Consider the following 25,022-nt stretch of genomic DNA (forward strand, 5'->3'; position numbering starts at 1 on the left):
CGGTTGTCTCTGTGCATGTGATGTGCAATATACATCGTACTTATATACATAGAAGTAAAAGTGGTTAAGTGAATACGGTGAAAACGATGTTGTTCCTGGGCTTCAAAATTGAAGTCTTCTTTCTGGGCTTCAAAATTGAAGCCCGGTTTCTGGGCTTCAAAATTGAAGTCCTGTTTCTGAGCTTCAAAATTGAATTGAAATCCTGTTTCTGGGCTTTAAAATTGAATTGAAGTCCTGTTTCTGGGCTTCAAAATTGAATTGAAGTCCTGTTTCTGGGCTTCAGAATTGAAGCCCGGTTTCTGGGCTTCAAAATTGAAGTCCTGTTTCTGGGCTTCAAAATTGAAGTCCTGTTTTAGGGGTTTAAATTTGAACTTCTGTCTCACTGGTTCATACATGAAGCCTTGTCTCAGGGGGTTAAAAATTGAAGCCCTGGCTCAGCAGTTCAAAATCGAACCCTTGCTTTGAACCCCTAGCTTAGCGGTTCATAATTAAACCCCTATCTCAGCTGTTAAAATTGGAACCCCTGATCCTGCGGTTCAAAATATGCTATAAAAAGATATTTGGGAGGAATCATATGAACTTACACTTCATATTGACTTTACTTTCACTGCTAACTGCCTTTTTACCAACATCGTTAGATTAGTTGGGTAATCAGTAGTGATGACCCATTCTGACCTTTGACCTGAGTTGCATTTTGTCTGTGGGCCTGTTTAAGATTTCTTTGTTCGAATTCCCTGACGTTTTGGTTTCAAAGGAAGAAATACCTTTACCCATCTTCCCCCCTAGTTGCAGTGTGTTCATCAAGAAGGTAGGTTGGACACTATCAAGCTTAAATAGACTTTTGAAATGTGAAGTTCTTTGTAATAGATGTAGCCGTTTTTGGGGAGGGGGGTGCAATAGTCGACAAAAGAACACATGCACGTTTCTTCGTGGCGAAAAAGCTCGCTTGAATTATCTTTTACTAACCATAGCTCAAGGACTTATCGCGTTAGAATATTTTGTACGATTTTTGGAGTGACTCAAGTTTTGTTAACGATTAGACTATTTGCTTATTTATAAATTGTGGGACATTTTACTCAGAGAATGTCATCTAAATTTTGAACCTTTGCATCAGTTATACGACTACATGCAGAAAGATAGCAATATCCACTCCGACAATTGTATTTACATGTTTGTCCCGATTTACACAAGGAAAATTGCAGGGCAAAGGACAACTACGTACGTAAGTTTAAGTTTTAGTAGTCCAAAAATTTGCCTTGGATATGATACACCGTGGACCTCCGAGGGTTTAACAAAACAGATATCTTTTTTTAGTTCCTTGGATTTACATTTCATATGTCTTTTATCAATAATCTATCAATGTTTTCCTTTAGTATGTCTGGACAACAGGAGTTAATCTGTGGCCTCTCGCGCGTGGTGACCATAGCAGTCCTCCCCAGACTGAACATGGAGGAGCTGATATTTGAACTCAAGCGAAGGATACAAAACCTGGACAAAGAGAACAGCATCAAAGACAGGATGGTCGGTATCCTTAGGGATGTGATGTTGGAGGAATACCATCACTTAGAAGGAAAGTCAGGAGTCTGTTCTCCAGATGAAAGGGCCATACCTGAACAAGAACAGGAGACAGCTACTATGCAAGAGGACCTTCCAACTTCGTACACTGATACAATGCCTTCAACTCCTGACACCCCTTCTTTCAGTAGGCAGTTGCTTGATACAAACAATTCAATGAGTCCGTCTTGCACAGATAAGACTTGGAAAGGAGGTGCTCTTTGTGCGGAAACACCTTTGGATTCTTTTCAACCGACTCCAGACCTCAGTGACGTACACATAAAGATGGAATGCCATGTGTTTGAGGACGATCAAATCGAGCAAATTTCTCAGCCGTCCAACCCGGATTATCTACAAGATCATACTGATGACAGAGAGACTAGTTTTGTCAACAGCGGACATGAACAATGTGGAAGTATGAATAGCGCAGAAACATCTTTTGCTCCTTGTCAGCCGACTCCATACCAGGCCTCTGAGAAGACGACGTCCCTTTTTCCTGACTCACGAATTAACTGCAAACACTACGTGTGTGAAGTGTGCGGGTACAAAACTTCGCAGGCAGACAGTCTCTCCCAGCATAGGCAAGGTCACACGGGAGACAAACATTTCATTTGCGGCGAATGTGGTTATAGGGCTTATCATAAGCACCAGCTTGTGAAACATATGGGAATACACACAGACGAGAAACCATTTAAGTGTACTCAATGCAAGTACAAGACGTCATTAAGAGAAGGGCTAGTTGAGCATATGAAAAGACACAAGGACGCAGAACCGTACAGCTGTGGTGTCTGTGACTACCAGACCTACATAATGACAGACATTGTGAAACATATGAAGAGCCACGATGGTGCGAAACCCCACAGATGTGAGGAATGTGACTACAGAACAATCTACAAATCCGACCTTACCAGACACAGGAGGCTGCACACCGGTGAGAGACCCTACAGTTGTCAAGAGTGTGACTACAAGGCACGTGAAAAGGGCAACCTCCTCAAGCATATGAGAAACAAGCACCACTGAAATACTGTCAGTTACCGGATGTGTCTGTGTATGTACTTACAGAGGCGTAAAGGCCAACACAACAATATAAACAATATTTCAAAAGTCATGGTCATGCATTTCCTGCTATGTTACATACTTTATATCTGTGGGTCTCAATGCATGCCAACAGTAACAAAGCTCAGCCTTTGCAGAAATGTACTACTGTGTCAATTTAGCTACAAATTGGTTTGTCATTGTATAACATATTCTCACTGCCTTTAGCTCCAAATGAATTCCCTTCCCACACAAAAAAAAACCCAAGGTGTTTTCAACTATTCACATCTCAGCCAAGAGACAATTAAAGGGGATAACTGTCAACAGGAGCTCTGGATTCTTCGATTCGAGCTCGGAATTTCCTGTCAGTCTGGAAACCAGTTATCTCAGCGCCGAATCCCATAGAAACGATTCTCAGTAAGATACGACAGTAATTGTTTCGTGTTAGCAAAAATATATAGATAAACAGGATAAGCATGTTTCTAATTTCCTGACTCGGAAATGTTAATCTATTAATTCATCATATATATATATATATTTATCGTAGTGTTTGTTTCTTATTATTTTAAGCCAATATAGACCACCTTAGTAACTTCGCACTGCTTGACAGTCGTGCCTTGGTAAAGAACAATTACTTACTATATACAATTTCTCATGACTCAGCAGGCGTACTTCGTTGCTGAGAAATGTTTCAATAACATTCATTTTGAGTTGAATTCCAATGATATAGCGCAAAGCTTATGCCTGGGTATATACCTAATACAGAGAATGGCGTGGAGGATTCCCTGTTACGATGGACACTGACTATCACAAGCTTCATCATCATGGCAACAGATATTTCTCATTCTGACATTTTACATGAAGCATTTATTCATAAAAATTCTTAGGTGTTGGTCATTGATTTTCCTGGAGACCTGGCCAATTGAAAGCCTGCAGGCGAGAAGCGAAGTTCGTCAGGCTACAAATTAATATAGCATATTGATAACTTTCTTGAATGTTCATGCCCGAGGGCTAGGTACATCGTAGAAATATAGGGGAAAACACGTATGTTACAGTGAACTGTGACTGATACTGCTTCTAAACAATAATAATAGCTTTTATTGCATATTCCTGTCCAGAAGGGCTAAATGCACAGGAGACCACATGTGGCCAGTAAGAAACATAATGGAAAACATACGTTGATAAAATGCTACACTAACATTAAAAACTAAAATAACATGCGAACTGTGGGCTATTGCTAAAGTAAATAGGCTTCTAAATACTGGTGTTAGCTATAGCTATAAAATATTGGTTTGACTTCTTTTTTGGAGGCAGTGGAAGACGAAAGGTCCCACTTTTCCAGAATTTGTGGGTTCTAAAATACTCTGTATATTTATGAGGGTCTCAGGACATGTTGTTGCAATTGTCTATCTTTGCCATCAGCCAGGCATTTTGCAAGAAAAAGAAAGAATATGAAATAGCTTGTGATTTCTCTTACTGTTAATGAGCTTCATTCTTCTATCAAACCTCTTTCGTTGTCGTCTGCCTTCATACCAATACTGCAATAGCATGAGACAAGTTGGGTAATCAGGGGTACTGTAAGTCAATGACCTTTGACCTGAACAACAATTTTCCGTGCCAGCCATATTTGTTTGAATTCTAGGACGTCTTTGGCTTCGACTTTAAAGGAAGAAATACTTTTACCCACCTCCCAGTCCCACGGTGTGGCTACTAAGCAGGTGAGGGGGATTTATCAATCTAAGATAGACTTCAAAATGTACTATTCTTTTACAATAGATATGGACTAGCGCTAATGTGGGGAGGGGGGCGTCCTACTACAAAAGAACATTTTAATATGCAGTTTTCTTCCAAGCGAAAATGCTCACATAAGGTAATCTTTAAACAAGAAATGAATTCACAGTTTTATTCATGAAGCCGTATCAGTCATAATTATCGCATTTAGATCAGTAGAATTGTATAGAGTGATTCTGTTTGTCATATACGGTCAGAACGTAAATCTGAGTACATGTACTGAGAAGGTTCATGTATCATACGGAAGTCGATACGTCGAATTTTAAACCTTTGCTGACTTTGAGATTTTTCTGTGAGGTATATGGTATATTACTATTAGCAGAAGGATAACATTGCCAATTCCGACGACCTAGTGCCATGGGTATGATGATCTCATAGCACTTAATAATATTTGTTTTATCAATATTATGTATTTCAGCATGTCCAGACAACAAGAGCTAATCTGTGGCCTCTCGCGCGTGGTGACCATAGCAGTCCTCCCCAGACTGAACATGGAGGAGCTGATATTTGAACTCAACAGGAGGATTCAAAACCTGGACAAAGAGAACAGCATCAAGGACAGGTTGGTCAGTATTCTTAGGGATGTGATGTTGGAGGAATACCGTCAGTTGGAAACAAGATCGATATCAGAAGAAGGATGTTCTTATCAATCAACCGTGCCTGGACAAACACATGAGACGGTTACCACGCAACAAAACGTTCCGACCGCGTACGCTAAAACAATGTCAACGAAGACATCAAGTCCTGAGGCCTCACTGGAAAGTTCTGGACTGGACATTATCATTAAGAAAGAAAGCAGTGAAGTGCTCGTGCATACAAACGAACTCGAGTTTAATACAGACCAAGAGCAACTTTGCAACATTCCAAGTTCAGGTTCGGCAACACTTCCTTTTCCTGAAAACCCCCTGATACAAATGAAGGCCTCAGTAAACCCTCGTACTGAAAGAGAAGGCTTTTCTGACAGGAATAAGGATGAAACAGCTAGCTATAAAGCTTGTTATGATGAAAGCAGCATGGACACCCCTTATTTTGGTACTCATGTGTTAGACACAGGCAGAGATCATTCAATGACTACTTCTTGCACAAAGAAGCCTTTCGGAGGACACAAAAGCTGTGAGAAAACACCTTCGGCTTCTCGTGAACCTACTCTAGAGCACAGTGATGTACGTAGGTGGGAATGCCATGTGTCAGATAATAATCAAGCTGGGCAAATTTCTCAACCTTCCAACCTGTATCGTTATAGTGACGACAGGGAGACTGGTTCCATCAACAACGGACAGGAACAAAGTGGAAATAAGGAATGGGAAGAAACGTGTGTGCCTCCTTGTCAGCCGACTTCTGTCCAGGCTTGTGACAACACGGCGTCACTTCTGACTGACGATGACTCACGAAACGATTACAGACGCTACATGTGTGACAAGTGTGACTACAGGACGGCCTACACAACCAATCTTGCTAGACACATGAGGCGGCACACCGGCGAGAAACCCTACAGTTGCCAAGAGTGTGACTACAGGGCAAGTGAAAAGGGCACCCTCGTCCGGCACATGAGGAGAAGACACCAACGAAAATAGTTTCAGTTACCAACCTGAAATAAAACGTCGTTGCACCATGTACCAGCTGTTCATCTATTTGTTTATCTATTCATTTAATAATCTCTCTGTTTACTTCGGTAATCTTCAGCCAGAGTAGACCAGCGCAGTCATTTTTCGCTGCTGTACAGTGGTACCTCGGTGACGACTTATTATACAATTGTACATTATTTAAGCGTACTTTGATGAAAAAGATTATATCAAAAGCATGTATATTGAGCTGAGTTGCAATGATTTAGCGTAGATGTTTTTGTTGCTACCCTGACAGAGAAATTAATACAAGTCAGCCCAACAATGTAAATGATGTGGTATGCATTCATATCAATTTTCTGCAATGTTCATACTTTGTAATTGTGTCAATGTGCCTCTATACCTGCAATAAAGCTGAACATTGGCAAATATTTTGCACCCCTTTGTCATTTTATTTACAAATTATTTCGTCTGCGTAACACAAACTTTCACTGTCCATGGCTCTATGTAGATTTTTTAGTAATTCCAGAGACTTTTAGTAATTCATGCGTCGAAGCTTCTTAGACTTACTGTATTTTACGAAAAAAGCTAAGTACCATTAGAAGCTATGGGGTCTTTTTAGCTTTCCCTGTTACCATGGAAACCGGTTTTCTCAACCTCCAACACCATGGTAACAGATAGTTCACAAACTGAGAATGGCCCATGTTGTCATCAATCAACAGGATTATGATGTTCCTGGTTTACCTGACTCAGTTGTGCTGTCTATTAATCTAGTAAAGGGACTTCTTAAAGCGAGATTTAGCCAGGCTACAAGTTGGTAATTACCTTCGCCGAGAAGGTTATGCAGAGGGTAGCGTTTGTCTGTTTGTCTGTTTGTAGTGGCACAGCATAACTCTAGAATGCCTTGATGGATCGTTTTGATATTTGGTATGTTGCTAGGTTTTGATGAGACCTAAAAACGATGAGATTTTGGGCCCCCTAGCGGCTTCTTACGGTACTGCAGCGGAACTTCCTGTTTTGATAACTCGTGTTCCGGACATGCTATGGAACTTATTTTTGAGTGGTAGATAGGTCTTTGGACAGAGAGCAAGTGGTGTGGGTTTGGGCCCTCTAGCGGCTTTTTTTGGAACTGCAGGAGCAGGTTTTGCGTCTTACTTTGAAAGGGAATAACTCAAGAAGGGCTTGATGGATGGTAATGATTTTTGGTAGGTAGATAGCTTGAATGATGATGTCCATGATTAGACACTTCTTATGCAAATCAGTATCTAATTTGCATAATTAATGAGGAAAGTTTATACATCCGCCAAATTCCATGATAGGACTCTGAAACATATGACATATGTAACTGAGGAAGAGAGAAATATTAATTGATATGAACTATGCAAATGAAGACCTCATTTGCATAATTAATGAGAAAATACTATAGGGCGTTTTCAGTCACGTGACCCTCCCTCTAGGAACGAGCACTGGCGGCCATGTTGGTGCTCACTTGATAGTGGAGCCCTATGGAACTCTCCGTATAAATAGCAGATGTTTTCTACGCCATTCACAATTTCCCTTCGGAACGTTTTGTCTCACAATCATGGTGTTTTGCCTCGTGGTCAGATGTTTGATAGGGACTGATAAAGCACACACTGATCGGGTAACAGTAAGATTGGTTTGGCGTTTCTCGTGTAGGTAAGGGAACATACGAAGGGACTAACGACTGAAACAAAAGTGGATTTCTGACATACGAACAGCGGATCTAAATAGTTGAAGTTTGAGAATCAACGTGAGTGTATGGAAACCTTTGTATCTGGTCGAAAAGCAAATTACAGGCCCGTTGTGTAACACAGTCGCGGCACCGTGTAGTCGTTGCTTGAGATCTGATTAAACATCCTTGTTGAGATACGTTCGTAAACTGGCGGGTCTTTCAACGTCGAACTTTCCCGATCGTAACGTACTCCCTGCCACCAAAATTTTTCACGACACTCAAGACACTGTACTACGTGGTTGCAGGTTGGACATGTTATATTTTACGACAATCAACTGGTATGATTTATTATTGGTGAGAAACACTCCTAATACGTCAGTCATAAAGGTTAAAATCATTTGGCGAAGGTATGAGGTCGTGGAACTCTAGTTCATGATAAGGTTCTGAGGAAACTGCCATTCACATATCAGTGGCATTCTGTAAAACAAACTGGGGAAAAAGCACATGTAATAGATCTACATTCAAATGTTCCCTTTGTGTTGTTTTGTTTCTTTACATTTAGATAGCTATACTACAGATGTTCCTTCAATTTTCTATCAACATTCTTTCACAGTCGTCTGTCTTCATGCCATTATTTTGAGATCAGTTGGGTAATCAGTGCTCCTGACCCTTGATGACCTTTGACCCGGATAGCTAGCTTGGTGTCCGCCATATTTGTTCGGACTCCTGGCTTCATCTTCGATTGAACGAACACTTTAACCCATCTTCCCTCTCGCTAGGTGGCAATAAACCAGGTAGGGTGGACCTTATCAACCCAGAATAGACTTCAACGTGTGGTATTTCTTCGCAAATAGCTCAATACAGCAGGTTAATGCTAATGTTATGGGGGGGGGGCGTCCTCAGTAACAACAAAACACGGAAAAAACTCAAGACTTAATTGTTTTACTTTTAATCAAGATTATCTTTTGAGAGGCATGTGTGCTAAAAGAGCATAACTTTGTACGTCAGGTTTTTGCAAGTTATATAAGAGCATACTATACTCTTCAAACCGAAAGCAAAGCATATGCATAATAACAACAATGTTATGACTTGTGTGCCTTGGGTATGACATACATATCATAACACGTATTTCTTTTATCATGGGTATTGTTCAGGATGTCCAGACAACAGGAGTTGATCTGTGGCCTCTCGCGCGTGGTGACCATAGCAGTCCTCCCCAGACTGAACATGGAGGAGCTGATATTTGAACTCAACAGGAGGATTCAAAACCTGGACAAAGAGAACAGCATCAAGGACAGGTTGGTCAGTATCCTTAGGGATGTGATGTTGGAGGAATATAGTCAGTTGGAAAGAGAGTCAGAAGTCAGTTCCCCAGACGGAATAACCATACCTGAACAAGAACAGGAGACAGTAACCATGCAAGAGAACATTTCGACCGTGAATGCTGATACAATGTCAACAAAGACTCCAAGTCCTGAGGTCTCTCTGCAATGTCCTGGACTGGAAATCGTCATCAAGAAAGAAAGCTGCGACGAAAGAAGTGAAGTGCACATGCTTACAAACGTATTAGATCTTGATTCAGATCAGTTACAGCTAACGCAACAAGACCAACTTTGCAACATTCCAAACTCAAGTTGGGCAACACCTCCTTCAGCCGATAACCCCCTGATACAGATGATTAACTCTGTAAACTCTCGCATTAAAGAGGACTTTGATATGACGGCTGGGGATGAAACAGCTAGAGCTTGTCATGCTGAAATCAACATTGACACCCCTACTGTTTATACTCAGGTTCTAGATGCATGTGCTATTAATCCAATGAGTGATTCTCGCACAGAGAAACATTTGGAAGGACACACAAACTATGAGGAAAAACCTTCTTGTGAATTGACTCTAGACCACCGTGATGTACGTAGGTGGAAATGTCATGTGTCCGATAATGATCAAGCCAAGCAAATTTGTCAACCTTCCAAGCAGAATCATCCAGAACGTTATAGTGACGACAGAGAGACTGGTTTCATCAACAGCGGACAGGAACAAAGTGAAAATACAGGAAGCGAGGAAACATCTTTGGCTGCTTGTCAACCGAACCCTGACCAGGCTTGCGAGAAGATGGCATCACCTCTGCATGACAATGACTCACGAATAGATTGCAAACGCTTTGTGTGTGACGTGTGCGGATTCAAGACAGTGAGCGCAAGCAGTTTCTCTAAGCATAGGCAACGTCACACGGGAGAAAAACCTTTCATGTGCGGCGAATGTGGTTACAGGGCATATGCTAAGCACCGTCTTGTCGGACACATGAGGAAACACACTGGTGAGAAACCGTTCAAATGTAATCAATGTGACTACAAGACATCACATCGAAGTGGGCTAGACCAACATATGAAAATACACGCTGGTGTGAAACCGTACAAATGTGGGGACTGTGGCTACAGAACTGCTCACAAACCGTCTCTCATAAGACACAGGAGGCTGCACTCCGGTGAGAGACCCTACAGTTGTCAAGAGTGTGCTTACAAGGCACGGGAAAAGGGCAACCTCCTCAAGCATATGAGAAATAAGCACCAATGAAAACATTGTCAGTTGCGAGATGTGTCTGTGTATGTACTTACAGATAACTAAAAGCCAACGACATAAAGAATATTATGACTGGCATGGTCATGCATTACCTTTTATGTTACATGCTTTGTACCTGCGTATCTCTTTGCTTACCAACAACAATAAAGCTCAACGTTAGCAAAACGTCTGTACTCCTGTGTCAATTTAGCTAAAAATTGTACTGTGTACGTGTGGAACAGATTCTCATTGTCCTGAGCTTCGCAGAATTTTCAACTACTATTATTCACCTCCAAGCCTGAAGACGGTTAAAAGGGCACAGATACGGGAGCACTGGATTCTTTATAGATGTAAAGATCAGTCCGATACGAGGTCATGATTTCCTGTCGCTGAGGAAACCAGTGATTACAGCAACCAATGCCATGGTAACGATTCTCAGTATGACCTTTCTAGTTTATCATATGAATATTGACTTAACTCTTCAATGTTGTCTGTATTTATCTTATCAATTTATTGGCCGTTCGTCCAGGGCTGCCCAACTAGCCCGTTGTTGACCACAAAGGGATAGCCCTGCTGACAAAGACAAGACAAGACATTACATTCAGAATTTTGACAAAGACAGCATAAATTGGGTAATCAGTGGTCCGGTCACTCCATGACCTTTGACCTTCTCATGAATAAGCATTTTCCGTGCCAGCCGTTTTTGTTCGAAATTCAGGACGTCTTTGGCTTCAGTTTCAAAGGAAGAAATACTTTTACCCACCTCCCCTCTCACGGTGTGGTTGCAAAGCAGGTAAGGAACGTTTATCAACCTAAAATATTCTTCAAAGTGTATCATTCTTTGCAATAGATATGGCTCTTTCGGAGAATAACGCTTATGTGGGGAGGGGGGCGTCCAATAGTACAAAGAACAGATTACGTAGTTTTCTTCCAAGCGAAACAGCTCACTTAACGTAATCTCTAAACAAAAAATGAATTCACAAATTTTCATACAGCCGCTATTTGTTAAATAGTCTCGTTTAAATCAGTAAATTCATAGGAATCATTACTAGTATTTTGGTAATTACGATGGAACCATTATATTGTAGAGAATGTACGTTTATTTTTTCAATGAGGAATAGGATATATCAATGTTAGCAGAAGAGTATAATTATCCTTTCCGACAATAATGTAAAATTCATAACACTTAATAGTATTTGTTTTATCACTATTATGTCCTTCAGCATGTCCAGACAACAGGAGTTAATCTGTGGCCTCTCGCGCGTGGTGACCATAGCAGTCCTCCCCAGACTGAACATGGAGGAGCTGATATTTGAACTCAACAGGAGGATTCAAAACCAGGACAAAGAGAACAGTATCAAGGACAGGTTGGTCGGTATCCTTAGGGATGTGATGTTGGAGGAATACCGTCACTTAGAAAGAAAGTCAGAAGTCAGTTCTCCAAACGAAATGACCATACCTGAACAAGAACAGGAGACAGTAACCATGCAAGAGAGCGTTCCAACATTGAACACTGAAACAGTGTCAACAAAGACTTTAAGTCCTGGCGCCTCACTGCAAAGTTCTGGACTGGACTTTATCATAAAGAAGGAAAACAACGATACAAGCAGTGAAGTGCACCTGCATACAAACGAACTCGATCTTGATACAGACCAGTTGCAGGTAACTCAACAAGATCAACTTTGCAACATTCCAAGTTCAAGTTCAAGTTCGGCGACAATTCCTTCAACCTATAACACCCTGATACAAACGAATACCGCAGTAGACTCTCCTATTAAAGAAGAAGACTTTGATAGGTCAGCTATGGATGAAGGAGCAAGAGCTTGTCATGATGAAATCAACATTGACAGTGCTGTTTTTTATACACAGGTTCTAGATACTGTTAATCCAATGAGTAATTCTTGCATAGAGAAACCCTTGGAAGGACACGCAAACTATGAGGACAAACCTTCTTGTGAACCGACTCTAGACCACAGTGATGTACGTAGGTGGGAATGCCATGTGTTCGATAATGAAGAAGCCGGGCAAATTTGTCAACCTTCCAACCTGAATCATCCAGAACTTTATAGTGACGACAGAGAGACTGGTTTCATCAACAGCAGACAGGAACAAAGTGAAAATATAGGAAGCGAGGAAACATATTTGGCTGCTTGTCCACCGACTCCTGACCAGGCTCGTGAGAACACGGCGTCACCTCTGCATGACAATGACTCACGAATAGATTGCAAACCCTATTTGTGTGACGTGTGCGGATTCAAAACATTGAACGCACACAGTTTCTCTCAGCATAGGCAACGTCACAAAGGAGAAAAACATTTCATGTGCGGTGAATGTGGTTACAGGGCGTACACTAATCACCGTCTTGTCGAACACATGAGGAAACACACTGGTGAGAAACCGTTCAAGTGTAATCAGTGCGACTACAAAGCGTCATTGAAAAGCGGGTTATTTAATCATATGAAAAAACACTCGGACGAAGAACCTTACTGCTGTGGAGTTTGCAACTACAAGACATACATGAAAAGCAACCTTAGCAATCATATAAAACGCCACACTGGTGTAAAACCTCACAAATGTAGGGACTGTGACTACAGAACAGCTCATAAGCACAATCTTATTGTACATAGAAGGCAGCACACTGGTGAGAAACCCTACAGTTGTCAAGAGTGTGACTATCGTACAAGTGACAGGACTAGCTTCGTCAGACATATGAAAAGAAGACACAAATGAAAGTACTGTCCGTTACCCACCAGAAATATAAAAGTCTTAACCAGTTATTGAACAACTAGTCATCCATTTGTTGATTTCATTTATTTATTTGTTTATCTGTTTATCCCTGTTATCTTTCCATCCCTACTATAGCCAGAGTAGACCAGAGCAGTAACTTTGCACTGTTTTACAGAGGTCCAGTGATGCCAACTACTTATACAAGTAGCCTCGATTCGAGTGTACTTTGTTTTTGAGAAAAATTGTGTCGAAGGCACGTCCTTTTAGTACAGTTCCAATGCTTAAGCACAGGTTTTGTGTTTGTGTATGTACTCACAGAGAGCTGTAAAATTCAGCACAAACTACGTAAACAATACTATGGTTTATATGCATTCTGCTAACGCTTCCCGGTAATGTTACCCCGGCCCGACCGATAACGGATGGGGGTCATTAATCTCCGCCCGAGAACTTGTGTAAACACAGGCTACCAGCAATGTTATAAAAACTTATATGTATTGTTTCTTGTCTCGTATCTCGTTACAATAAAGCTCAACAAATATATTGTACTCCTGTCTCAATTTATTATGAAAAGTGAAACTCTCACTGTCCATGGCTTTATCGATCCCCTCCCGAGTTTAGCAATCCATCTCGATGCCATGAGACAGATAGAAGAAACAAAACTAGGACAAGGACCGATATAGAAATTCAGCATTCCAAGCTTGGCCACTTTAGAGATCAGTCCAACAGAAGATCAGTATTTCCTGCCAATATAGAAACCAGCTAGTTATCACAGCCTCAAATACAATGGTAACAAGCCGCTGTCAGTCTGAAAATAATTGATCCACATATGCGCACATTACCAAAATTAGGATATGTTCGACTCAGGGGTGTTGGCTACTAATCTTCTAGGGCTCTGACCTTTGAAACGGATGATTGAAACTGAGATTCTGAGAAAAAAACGATGTTGGAATGGTCCATCTTTGCCATCAGAGGCCTTCTGTAGAATAAATATGACGAAGGAATGATATGGATTTTCCTGTAATTTTTCCTTGCTTGTTTGTGTAGTTGTTGTTTTTGCAATACCAGTTATTCCCCAATCAAGTCCCTGTCAGTGTCATATATAATATCATGATATAAATTGGATAATCAGTGCATGGTCCTGACCCATCATGACCTTTGACCTCAATTGCAGAACCCTTGCTTCTCAGCCATATTTGTTCCAATTCTTAGGAGGTCTTCTAGGACGTCTTGGCGTCAACTTTAAAGAAGAAATACCACCTGTTCCATCGCGTATTGGCTATCAAGCAGGTAGGATGAACCTTATCCACCGACAAAAGTCGTCAAAATGCGGTATTTCATTTTATTCGCTCAATACGGCAGGTTTTTGATAATGTGGGGAGGGGGCGTCCCTCAACAAAACACGAAAAAAAGCTCTTTTAATGTAGTTTTTTTCAAGATTGACTTCGCATTCGAGGGCTATGTATATTATAAAGGAGCGTCATAAGTAAAACGTCTAAATTTTACAAGGGAAGGCTATACTTCTAAAACCAAGGACCGAGAGCATTGTCTATGCATTCCAAGGTTTAGACCTTAGCGCATTGATCCACATCTTATACCACGTATTTCTTTTATAGATAATGTCCCACAGCATGTTCAGACATAAGGAGTTAATCTGTGGCCTCTCGCGTGTGGTGACCATAGCAGTCCTCCCCAGGCTGAACATGGAGGAGCTGATATTTGAACTCAACAGGAGGATTCAAAACCTGGACAAAGAGAACAGCATCAAGGACAGGTTGGTCAGTATCCTTAGGGACGTGGTGTTGGAGGAATACCGTCAGTTGGAAAGAGAGTCAAAAGTCAGTTCCCCTGAACAAGAACAGGATATAGTAACCATGCAAGAGAACGTTCCGACCCCGTATGCTGATACAATGTCAACAAAGGCCTCGAGTCCTGACCCCTCACTGCAAAATCCTGGAATAGACGTTGTGATAAAAATTGAAAACAAAGATACCACTAATGAAGTGCTCATGCCTAGAAGGGAGCTAGAGCTTAATACAGACCAGGTACAGCAACAAGAGCAACTTTGCAACATCCCAAGACCAGGTTCGACAACAGTTCTTTCAACCGATAACCCCCAAATTAATACCTCAATAGACTCTCCTATTAAAGAAGAACACTTTGATATGACGACTGTAGATCGAGCTTCTCATGATGAAATCAACATGGACACCCCTACTTTTTATACCCACGTTTTCGATACAATTAATTCAATGAGTGATTCTTGCACAGAGAAGCCATTGGAAGGTCACAAAACCTATCAGGAAACATATTTGGCTTCTAGTCTTCAAATTCCAGACTATGGGGACAATATTCCAGACCATACAAATACAGAATACCATGTGTCCGAGGAATCGATTGAGCAAATCGGTCAAATTTCTCAACTGTCCAACCAGGATCATCTTGAACATCAAGCGGACGGCGGAGAGACTGCCTTCATCAACAGCGGACATCGACATGAACAAAGTAAAGAAGATAAAAGTGAGGAAACACCTTTGACACCATGTCAACCGACTCCAGACCAGGCTTGTGACAACATGGCGTCTGTTCTTCCTAACAAAAACTTTCGAATCGATGCCGAACGCTACGTATGTGACGTGTGCGGATTCAAAACAGTGAGCGCACACAGTTTCTCACAGCATAGGCGACGTCACAAATCAGGAAAACCTTTCATGTGCGACGAATGTGGTTACAGGGCATATGATAAGCACCGTCTTGTTGAACACATGAGGAAACACACTGGTGAGAAACCTTTCAAGTGTAATCACTGCGACTACAAGGCGTCATTTCAAAGTGGGTTATTCCAGCATATGAAAAAACACTCGGAAATAGAACCTTACTGCTGTGGAGTTTGTAACTACAAGACATACCTGAAAGGCAACCTTAGCAATCATATGAAACGCCACATTGGTGAGAAACCTCACAAATGTGAGTACTGTGAGTACAGAACAGATCAAAAGCATCATCTAATTACACACAGGAGGCAGCACACTGGTGAGAAACCCTACAGTTGTCAAGAGTGTGGCTTCCGAACAAGTCACAGGAGGAGCCTCGTCAGGCATTTGAGAAGAAAACACAAATGAAAATACTGTCCGTTACCAAAAATCCGTTACCAACTATTAATCCATTTGTTAATTTTATTTATTTATTCATTTGTTTGTTTTTTCTGTTCATACCTGTTATCTGTTCATCAATAGAGTAGACCAGAGCAGTAACTTTGCACTGATTTATAGTAGTGCAGTGATGCCAACTACTTATACAAGTGGCCTCGATTCAAGTTTCCTTTTTTCTGAGAAAGATTGTCTCAAAGGCACGTCTTTTTAGTTCAGTTTCAATGGTTTACGTTTGTGTATGTACCCACAGAGGTTAAGTTCAGCACAACTACGTATAAACAATACTATGGTTGGTATGTTTTGTGCTAGTGATTCCCGGCAATGTTGTATACATTGTTTCTTCGTGTCTCGTTACAATAAAGCTCAACATTGGCAAATTTGCTGTACTCCTGTCTCAATGTATTATGAAAAGTTAAGCTACAATTCGGTTAGTTTGTACGTTTAACACAAACTTCTCACTGTCCATGGCTTTATGGATCCCCTCCCCGAGTTTATCCATTCGTCTCGACGCAAGGAGAATGATAGAAGAAACAAAGCAAGGACAAGTACCGATATAGAAATTCAGCATTCCAAGCTTGGCCACTTTGGAGATCAGTTCAAAAGAAGATTATCACAGCCTCTAATACCATGGAAACAGGCCGTTGTCAGTCTGAAATTGGTTGGTCCACATATGCACACATTACCAAAATTAGGATATGTGTGACTCAGCGGTGTTGGCCTCTAATCTTCTAGGGCTCTGACCTTTGGAAGTTGGAACGGCTGCTTGAAACTGAGGTTCTGAGAAAAAAATGTTGGAATTGTCCATCTTTACCAAAAGTGGCAATCTGTTGAATAGATATGACAAAGGAATGATATGAATTTACCTGTAATGTTGCCTGGTTTGTTTGTTGTAGTTGTTGTTTTTGCAATACTAATCACGTCCATTAGAGTGTCGTCATCTGCAGATATCATGACATGAATTGGATAATCAGTGGTCCTGACCCTTTATGACCTTTGACCACAGTTTCAGAACCCTTGTCAGCCATATTTGTTCCAATTCTTGGGAGGTCTCCTAGGACGTCTTGGCATCAAATTTAAAGAAGAAATATCACCTTTTCCATCACGTTTTGACTTTCAAGCAGGTAAGATGAACAGTATCCACCGAGAAAAGTCGTCAAAATGGGGAATTTCATTTTATTCGCTGAATACGTCAGGCTAACGATAATGTGGGGAGGGGGGCGTCCCACAACAAAAGACGAAAAAAAAGCTCTTTTGACGTAGTTTTTTCAATATTGACTTCACATTCGAGGGCTATGTATATTATAAAGGAGCGTCATAAGTAAACGTTTAATTTTTACAAGTTTTACCAGGGAAGACTATATTTCTAAAACCAAGGACCGAGAGCATTGTCTATGCTAAATATTTCCAAGGCTTAGACCTTAGCGCCTTGAGTACAAAATTGATCCACATCTTATACCACGTATTTCTTTTATAGATAATGTCCTTCAGCATGTTCAGACACAAGGAGTTAATCTGTGGCCTCTCGCGCGTGGTGACCATAGCAGTCCTCCCCAGGCTGAACATGGAGGAGCTGATATTTGAACTCAACAGGAGGATTCAAAACCTGGACAAAGAGAACAGCATCAAGGACAGGTTGGTCGGTATCCTTAGGGATGTGATGTTGGAGGAATACTGTCAGTTGGAACGCAAGCCACACGTCAATTCCCCTGACGATATGACGTCGTCCATACCCGAAGAAGAGCAGGAGACAACCTTGCAAGAAAACGCTCCGACCGTTAACGCTGAAACAATGTCAACAAAGACTTCAGGTCCTGACGCCTCAATGCAAAGTCCTGGACTGGACGTTGTCATCAAGAAAGAAAGCAACGACGAAAGCAGTGAAGTGCTCATGTCTACAAACGAACTCCATCATGATACAGACCAGTTGAGGCTAACGCAACGAGAGCAACTTTACAACATTCCAGGTTCAAGTTCAGAAACACCTCCTTCAACCGATAACTCCCTGATACAGATGATTAACTCTGTAAACTCTCGCATTAAAGAAGAAGACTTTGATATGACGACAGTGGATGAAGCAGCTAGAGTTTCTTATGATGAACTCAACATTGACACCCCTACTTTTTATACGCAGGTTTTAGATACAATCAAGCCAATGAGTAATTCTTGCACAAAGAAGCATTTGGAGGGACACAAAACCTGCGAGGAAACACCTCCAGTGTCCACTGAACCGACTCCACACCACACTGACCACAGTGATGTACGTAGGAGGGAATGCCTTGTGTCCGATGATGATCAAGCCAGGCAAATTTGTCAACCTTCCAACCTGAATCACCCTGAACGTTATAGTGACGACAGGATGACTGGTTTCATCAACCGTGGACAAGAACAATGTGGAAATATGAAAAGTAAGAAAACACCTTTGGCTCCTTGTCAACCGACTCCAGACCAGGCTTGTGACAGCATAGCGTCTGTTCTTCCTGACAATAACTGTCTAGTCGATGCCGAACGCTATGTGTGTGACGTGTGCGGATTCAAAACAGTGAACTCAAGCAGTTTCTTCAGGCATAAGAAACGTCACAAAGGAGAAAAGCCTTTCATGTGCGGCGAATGTGGTTACAGAGCATATGATAACTACCGTCTTGTCGAACACATGAGGAAACACACTGGTGAGAAACCGTTCAAGTGTGATCAGTGCGACTACAAGGCGTCAATGAAAAGTGGGTTAATCCAGCATATGAAAAAACACACGGACGAAGAACCATACAGCTGTGAAATTTGTAACTACAAGACATACAAAAAAAGCAATCTTAGCTTTCATGTAAAACGCCACACTGGTGAGAAACCTTACAAATGTGGAGACTGGCTTCAGAACAGCTCGTAAGTACCATCTCATTACACACAGGAGGCAGCACACTGGGGAGAAACCCTACAGTTGTCAAGAGTGTGACCACCGATCAATTGATAGGAAGAGTCTCGCCAGACATGTGAGAACAAAACACAAATAAAAAAATACTGTCCGTTACAAACCATCAATATAGAAGTCTTAACGAGTCATTGCACAACTATTCTTCCATTTTTTTTCTCTTCATCCCTGTTATCTGTTCATCCCTACTTAAGCTAAAGTAGACCAGCGCAGTTACCTTGTACTATTTAACAGTGGTGCATTGATGCCAACTACTTAAACAAGTGGCCTCGATTCAAATGTACTTTGTTTCTTAGAAAGATTGTCTAAAAGTCTTTTTAGTTCAGTTCCAATGGTTTAGCCCACGGTTTGCATTTGTGTATGTACTCATAGAGAGATAAAATTCAGCACAACTTCTTTAACAATACTATATAGTTGGTATGTATTCTGCTAGCCATTCCCAGCAATGTTATATACATTATTTCTTCGTGTCTCGGTACAATAAAGCTGAACATTGGCAAATATGTTGTACTTCTGTCTCAATATGTTATGAAAAGTTAAGCTACAGTTCGGTTAGTTTGTGCGTATAACGGCAACACCCCTCATCCGATAACCCCCTGTTAAGAATTAATACCTTAGTAGACACTCGCATTAAAGAAGAAGACGTTGCTATAGCGACTGAGAATGAAGCAGCTAGAGTTTGTTATGATGAAATCAACATTGACACCTCTACTACCTCTACACAAGTGCTAGATACACTTAATCCAATGTGGGATTATTGCACAGAGAAGCCTATCGGAGGACACAAAACCTGTGAGAAAACGCCTTTGGTACCCCCAGTGGTGCACGTAGCTGGTGTGTTACGCCTAATGGTAGCCGTGGCGACTAACGAAGGGAGTTTTTGCTTGATATTACATATACTTTCCCTTCTTAGTCGTGGGGCACGACACGATTTCACTTCTACTCTAGCGACGCCGGCCTTAAAACTTGCACGCCGGGCCCGGTTCTTGTTCTCCCTGAACTCCTAACACCCTTACCTGCGACGCCGGTCACTAAAACGACGCCGGAAACCCCATGTTAATCCACAACAGGGCTTGATGCGGCAGAAGTCAATGGAAAACAACATCGGGTCCGCCATTTTTGGTCTGAATTTTGAAGGAGAGGAACGTCATCGCTACGTCAGCGCTTGTACAGCCTGATTGGTGCGTTTACTCACATGACTGGGCTTGACCAATCAGGCTGTACAAGCGCTGACGTAGCGATGACGTTCCTCTCCTTCAAAATTCAGACCAAAAATGGCGGACCCGATGTTGTTTTCCATTGACTTCTGCCGCATCAAGCCCTGTTGTGGATTAACATGGGGTTTCCGGCGTCGTTTTAGTGACCGGCGTCGCAGGTAAGGGTGTTAGGAGTTCAGGGAGAACAAGAACCGGGCCCGGCGTGCAAGTTTTAAGGCCGGCGTCGCTAGAGTAGAAGTGAAATCGTGTCGTGCCCCACGACTAAGAAGGGAAAGTATATGTAATATCAAGCAAAAACTCCCTTCGTTAGTCGCCACGGCTAGCCTAATGGCGGTTATACCGGCTATATAGATACAGACAGAACTCTCACTGTCCATAGCTTAATGGATCCCCTCCTCGAGTTCAGCCATCCATCTCAATTCCAGGGCACTGATAGAAGAAACAAAGTAAGGACAAGGACCGATAGAAATTCAGCATTTCAAGCTTGGCAACTATGGAAGTCAGTTCAAAAGAAGATGAGGATTCAGAGTCAACATGGACACCACTTATCGCAACCTCCAATACCAGTAACAAACAGTTCTCTGTTTGAAAATGATTGGTCCGCATACAATTTAAAAAAGAAATAGAATGTGCCTTACTCAAGGGTTCTCTAATCTTCTTAGGCCCGACCCGATATTGGAACGGCTGCTTGAAACAGCCCAGCGGAGCTTGGGTAGCGGCCGGAAGCTAAATAGGATGGATTCCAGGCTAGCTTGAAACTGAGGTTCTGAGAAGAAAGAAAATGTTGGAATGGATCCATCTTTGTCATCAGGGGCCTTCTGTGGAATAGATATGAATAGATATGATAGGAGGTCCAGGAATTTACCTGTTATGTTTCCTTGTCTGTTTATTGTTGTTGTTTTTGCAAATCCTGTCGTCTGCAATATCAGTTGGATAATCAGTGGCTCTGACCTTATTTGACCTTCGACCTTGAGTGCAGGTCTCGTGTCAGCCATATTTGTTCTAATATTCTACGACGATTCTTCGCCGTCTGGGCTTCAACACCAAATAAGAGATCATTCAACCCATCCTTCCTGTGCTCTTTTGCTATCAGGCAGGTAGGATCAACCTTGTCCGTCTAGAATAATCGTCAATATGTGGTATTTCATTGTCATGGCCCATAACATGAGGCTAACGCTAATGTGGGGAGGGGCGTCCTACAACAAAACACGAAAAAAGCTCTTTTAATGTAGCTCTTCAAGATTGACTTCGCATTCAAGGGAAATGTATTACAAAGGAGCATCATAAGTTATAAGTCCATTTTACAAGTTATACAGGGGAAGACCATACTTCTAAAACCAAGGACCAACGAAGGAGGCTACAAGGACCTAGAGCATTACTCAAGTATTCTATGCATTCCAGGTTTTGACCAAGTAGCGCCTTGGATATGATATACATCTCATAATACATATTTCTATCATAGATAATGTCCTTCAGCATGTACAGACAAGAGGAGTTAATCTGTGGCCTCTCGCGCGTGGTGACCATAGCAGTCCTCCCCAGACTGAACATGGAGGAGCTGATATTTGAACTCAACAGGAGGATTCAAAACCTGGACAAAGAGAACAGCATCAAGGACAGGTTGGTCAGTATCCTTAGGGATGTGATTTTGGAGGAATACATTCACTTTGAAAGGAAGTCAGAAGTCAGTTCTCCAAACAAAATGACCATACCTGAACAAGAACTGGAGACAGTAACCATGCAAGAGGACGTTGCAACATTGAAAGCGGATACAATGTCAACAAAGACTCCAAGTCCTGACGCCTCACTGCATAGTCCTGAACTAGACATTGTCATCAAGAAAGAAAACAGCGAAGTGCATACAAACCGACTAGATCTTCACACAGACCTGTTACACTTACAGCTAACGCAGCAAGATCAACTTTGCAACATTCCAAGTTCAAGTTCGGCAACACCTCCCTCATCCGATAACCCCCTGTTAAGAACGAATACCTCAGTTGACACTCGCATTAAAGAAGAAGACGTTGCTATGGCGACCGAAAATGAAGCAGCTAGAGTTTGTTATGATGCTCTCAACATTGACACCTCTACTTTTTATACAAAAGTGCTAGATACACTTAATCCAATGAGGGATTCTTGCACAGAGAAGCCTATCGAAGGACACAAAACCTGTAAGGAAACACCTTTGGTACCTCCAGACCCCAGTGATGTATGTAGGTGGGAATGCCATGTGTCCGATAATGATGAAATCGGGCAGCTTTCTCAACCTTCCAACCTGAATCAACCAGAACGTTATAATGACGACAGGGACACTAGTGCTCTTAACAGTGGGCAGGAACACAGTGGAAATATAAATAGCGAGGAAACGCTTTTAGCTTTTTCTCAACCAACTCATGACCATGCTTGTGATAACGTGATGTCCCTTCTTCCAGACACTGACTCACGACTAGATTGCAAACGCTATGTGTGTGACGTGTGCGGAGTCAAAACTTCGAACGAAAACAGTCTCTCCAATCATAGGGCACAGCACAAAAGAGAAAAACTTTTCATGTGCGGTGAGTGTGGTTACAGGGCATATAAGAAGCACCGGCTTGTCGAACACATGAGGAAACACACTGGTGAGAAACCGTTCAAATGTAATCAGTGCGACTACAAGGCTTCATATAAATGCTCGCTAGTCGAGCATATGAAAAAACACACGGACGAAGAACCTTACAGCTGTGGAGTTTGTAACTACAAGACATACCAGAGAGGCAACCTTAGCAATCATATGAAAGTCCACACCAGTGAGAAACCTTACAAATGTGAGTTCTGTGAGTTCAGAACAGCTCATAAGCACTATATTATTACACATAGGAGGAAGCACACTGGTGAGAAACCCTACAGATGTCAAGAGTGTGACTACCAGTCAATCTTTCAGAGCGGCCTTGTCCAGCATGTGAGAACAAAACACAAATGAAAATACTGTCCGTTACCAACCAGAAATAAAACGTCTGAAACAGTTCTTGCAGCTACTATTCATCTTTTTGTTTATATTCTTTGTTTATTTATTTATCTCTGTTTTTTTGGGTTTTTTCAAATGATTTTAATTTCAACATGGTACATAATTTCGCCAGGATACATAATTCCGCCATGGTTCATTATTCCATCAGGGTACGTAATTCTACCAGAATACATAATTTCACCAGGATACATAATTCCACCAAGGTAAATAATTCCGTCCGGGTACATAATTCGATCAGGTTACATATTTCCACCTGGGTACATAACATCGGGTACATAATTCCATCAGGGCACATAATTCCGTCAGGATACATAATTCCATCAGGGTACATAATTCCAATTATTCTCTGTTGTTTGGAAGCTTAACATTGTATAGTGAACACAAATGCAGAAAAGGAAGGAACACATCATCCCTCATTAGTTGTCTAGGATTATCTTTACATTTTAACCAGGAGACATAGATCGAGTACTTTGCTATTGTTAATAAGCTAGCACAGCATTCTTTGGATCCTAACAAAACTTCATCCTGAGTAATGCTTATTCTACACCAAAAGTTTCTTGATCTACTGCATTCTAAAAACATATGTTCATAATTTTCGATCTTTTCACATATATCACAGGTAGGGCTGTAAATGTTTCCAGACGTATCTCTTACTTTCCATTTGTTGAGCAGGTACTTACAAGGTTGTATTCTATGTAATAATTTAAAATTAAATTCTCGCAACTTATTTATCTCTGTTATCAATTTTTTATCTTGGCCAGAGTTAACCAGGGCAGTAACTTTACATTGTTTTACAGTGGTGCAATGATGTCAACTAATTATACAATTGGCCTCGATTCAAGTGTATTTTGTTTCTGAGAAAGATTGTCCCCATAGCACGTATTTTTCTATAAAATGCCAATGATTTACCACAAGATTTTTGTTTTGAGTATGTACTCACAGAGAGCTTGGTACAATTCAGCAGAACATGTATTCTGCTAGTATTGTTATTGTTACACACTCTGTGTCCTCTTGACTCTGTACGTAACGGTAAAAATAAAGCTGAACATTGGCAAATGTGTTGTACTGCCTTAATATATTAAGAAGACTTATACTACAATGTGGTTAGTCTGTGCGTTTAACGCAAACTCAAGACTCACTGACCATGGCTCTATAGAGCCCCTCCCCGAGTGTTAAGCCTTTATTATTGGCTTTAATCTCTACGCAAGAAGATTGATTTAGAAAACAATAAGGACGAGCACCCATAGAAACTCAGCAATCTTAGCATGGTAACTATAAAGACCAGCACAATGAAAGATGTCCAGCTGTCGCTGTCAACACGGAAACTAGTTATTACAGCCTCCATTACCATGGTAACAGACCGTTCTAAGTCCCACAATAATTAGTCTAGATATGCAGATATCATAAATAGAATCAGGATGTGCCAAATTCAGAGCAAACATCAGAGGCCTTCTGTAAAATAGATATGACTAGTGGGGGCCATGAATTTACCTGCAATGTTGCCTTGTTTCTTTATTGCTGTTGTTGTTTTTGCAAATCCTGTCGTCTGCAATTTCATGAGACCAGTTGGATAATCAGTAGTCATGACCCTATTTGACCTTTAACCTGGCTAGCAGTTCTCGTGTCAGCCATATTTGTCCCAACAACTGGTTCCAATTGTAATATTCTACGACGTCTGGGCTTCAACACCAAAGAAGAGATCCTTTAACCCATCCTTCCTGTAGCTGTTTGGCTATCAGGCAGGTAGTATTAACCTTTTCCATCTAGAATAGTTGTCAAAATGTGGTATTTCATTGTCAATACAGAAG

At 41.4% G+C, this 25,022-nt stretch overlaps 3 protein-coding genes across 6 annotated transcripts in view; all 3 read left to right on the top strand.

Moving 5' to 3' along the window:
- LOC136421918 (zinc finger protein 525-like) overlaps positions 1-25,022 on the top strand; it is a 41,291-nt gene that overhangs the window by 9,399 nt on the left and 6,870 nt on the right. The window lies entirely within an intron of this gene.
- Positions 281-19,496, top strand: LOC136421921 (zinc finger protein 260-like). 3 transcript variants are annotated; one of them, XR_010753542.1, is made up of 3 exons: positions 298-808; positions 1,374-4,307; positions 4,799-6,371. XR_010753542.1 is itself a non-coding variant. In XM_066409504.1 (2 exons), exon 2 carries the CDS (start codon positions 17,548-17,550, stop codon positions 18,949-18,951), a length of 1,404 nt encoding a protein of 467 aa, XP_066265601.1. In that variant the 5' UTR covers positions 281-808; positions 17,545-17,547; the 3' UTR covers positions 18,952-19,496. The 3 variants fall into 3 exon arrangements, 2 of the variants coding, with proteins under 2 accessions (XP_066265601.1, XP_066265599.1); XM_066409504.1 differs by lacking the exons at positions 1,374-4,307; positions 4,799-6,371 and adding an exon at positions 17,545-19,496 and having other exon boundaries at positions 281-808; XM_066409502.1 differs by lacking the exons at positions 298-808; positions 1,374-4,307; positions 4,799-6,371 and adding exons at positions 16,951-17,191; positions 17,545-19,496.
- LOC136421920 (zinc finger protein 418-like) lies at positions 8,286-10,639 on the top strand. The gene is made up of 2 exons (XM_066409501.1): positions 8,286-8,429; positions 8,790-10,639. The coding sequence occupies exon 2, from the start codon at positions 8,791-8,793 to the stop codon at positions 10,207-10,209; it is 1,419 nt and encodes a 472-aa protein (XP_066265598.1). The 5' UTR covers positions 8,286-8,429; position 8,790; the 3' UTR covers positions 10,210-10,639.

This window comes from Branchiostoma lanceolatum, chromosome 16 (assembly GCF_035083965.1).
Source record: "Branchiostoma lanceolatum isolate klBraLanc5 chromosome 16, klBraLanc5.hap2, whole genome shotgun sequence".
NCBI lineage: Eukaryota > Metazoa > Chordata > Leptocardii > Amphioxiformes > Branchiostomatidae > Branchiostoma > Branchiostoma lanceolatum.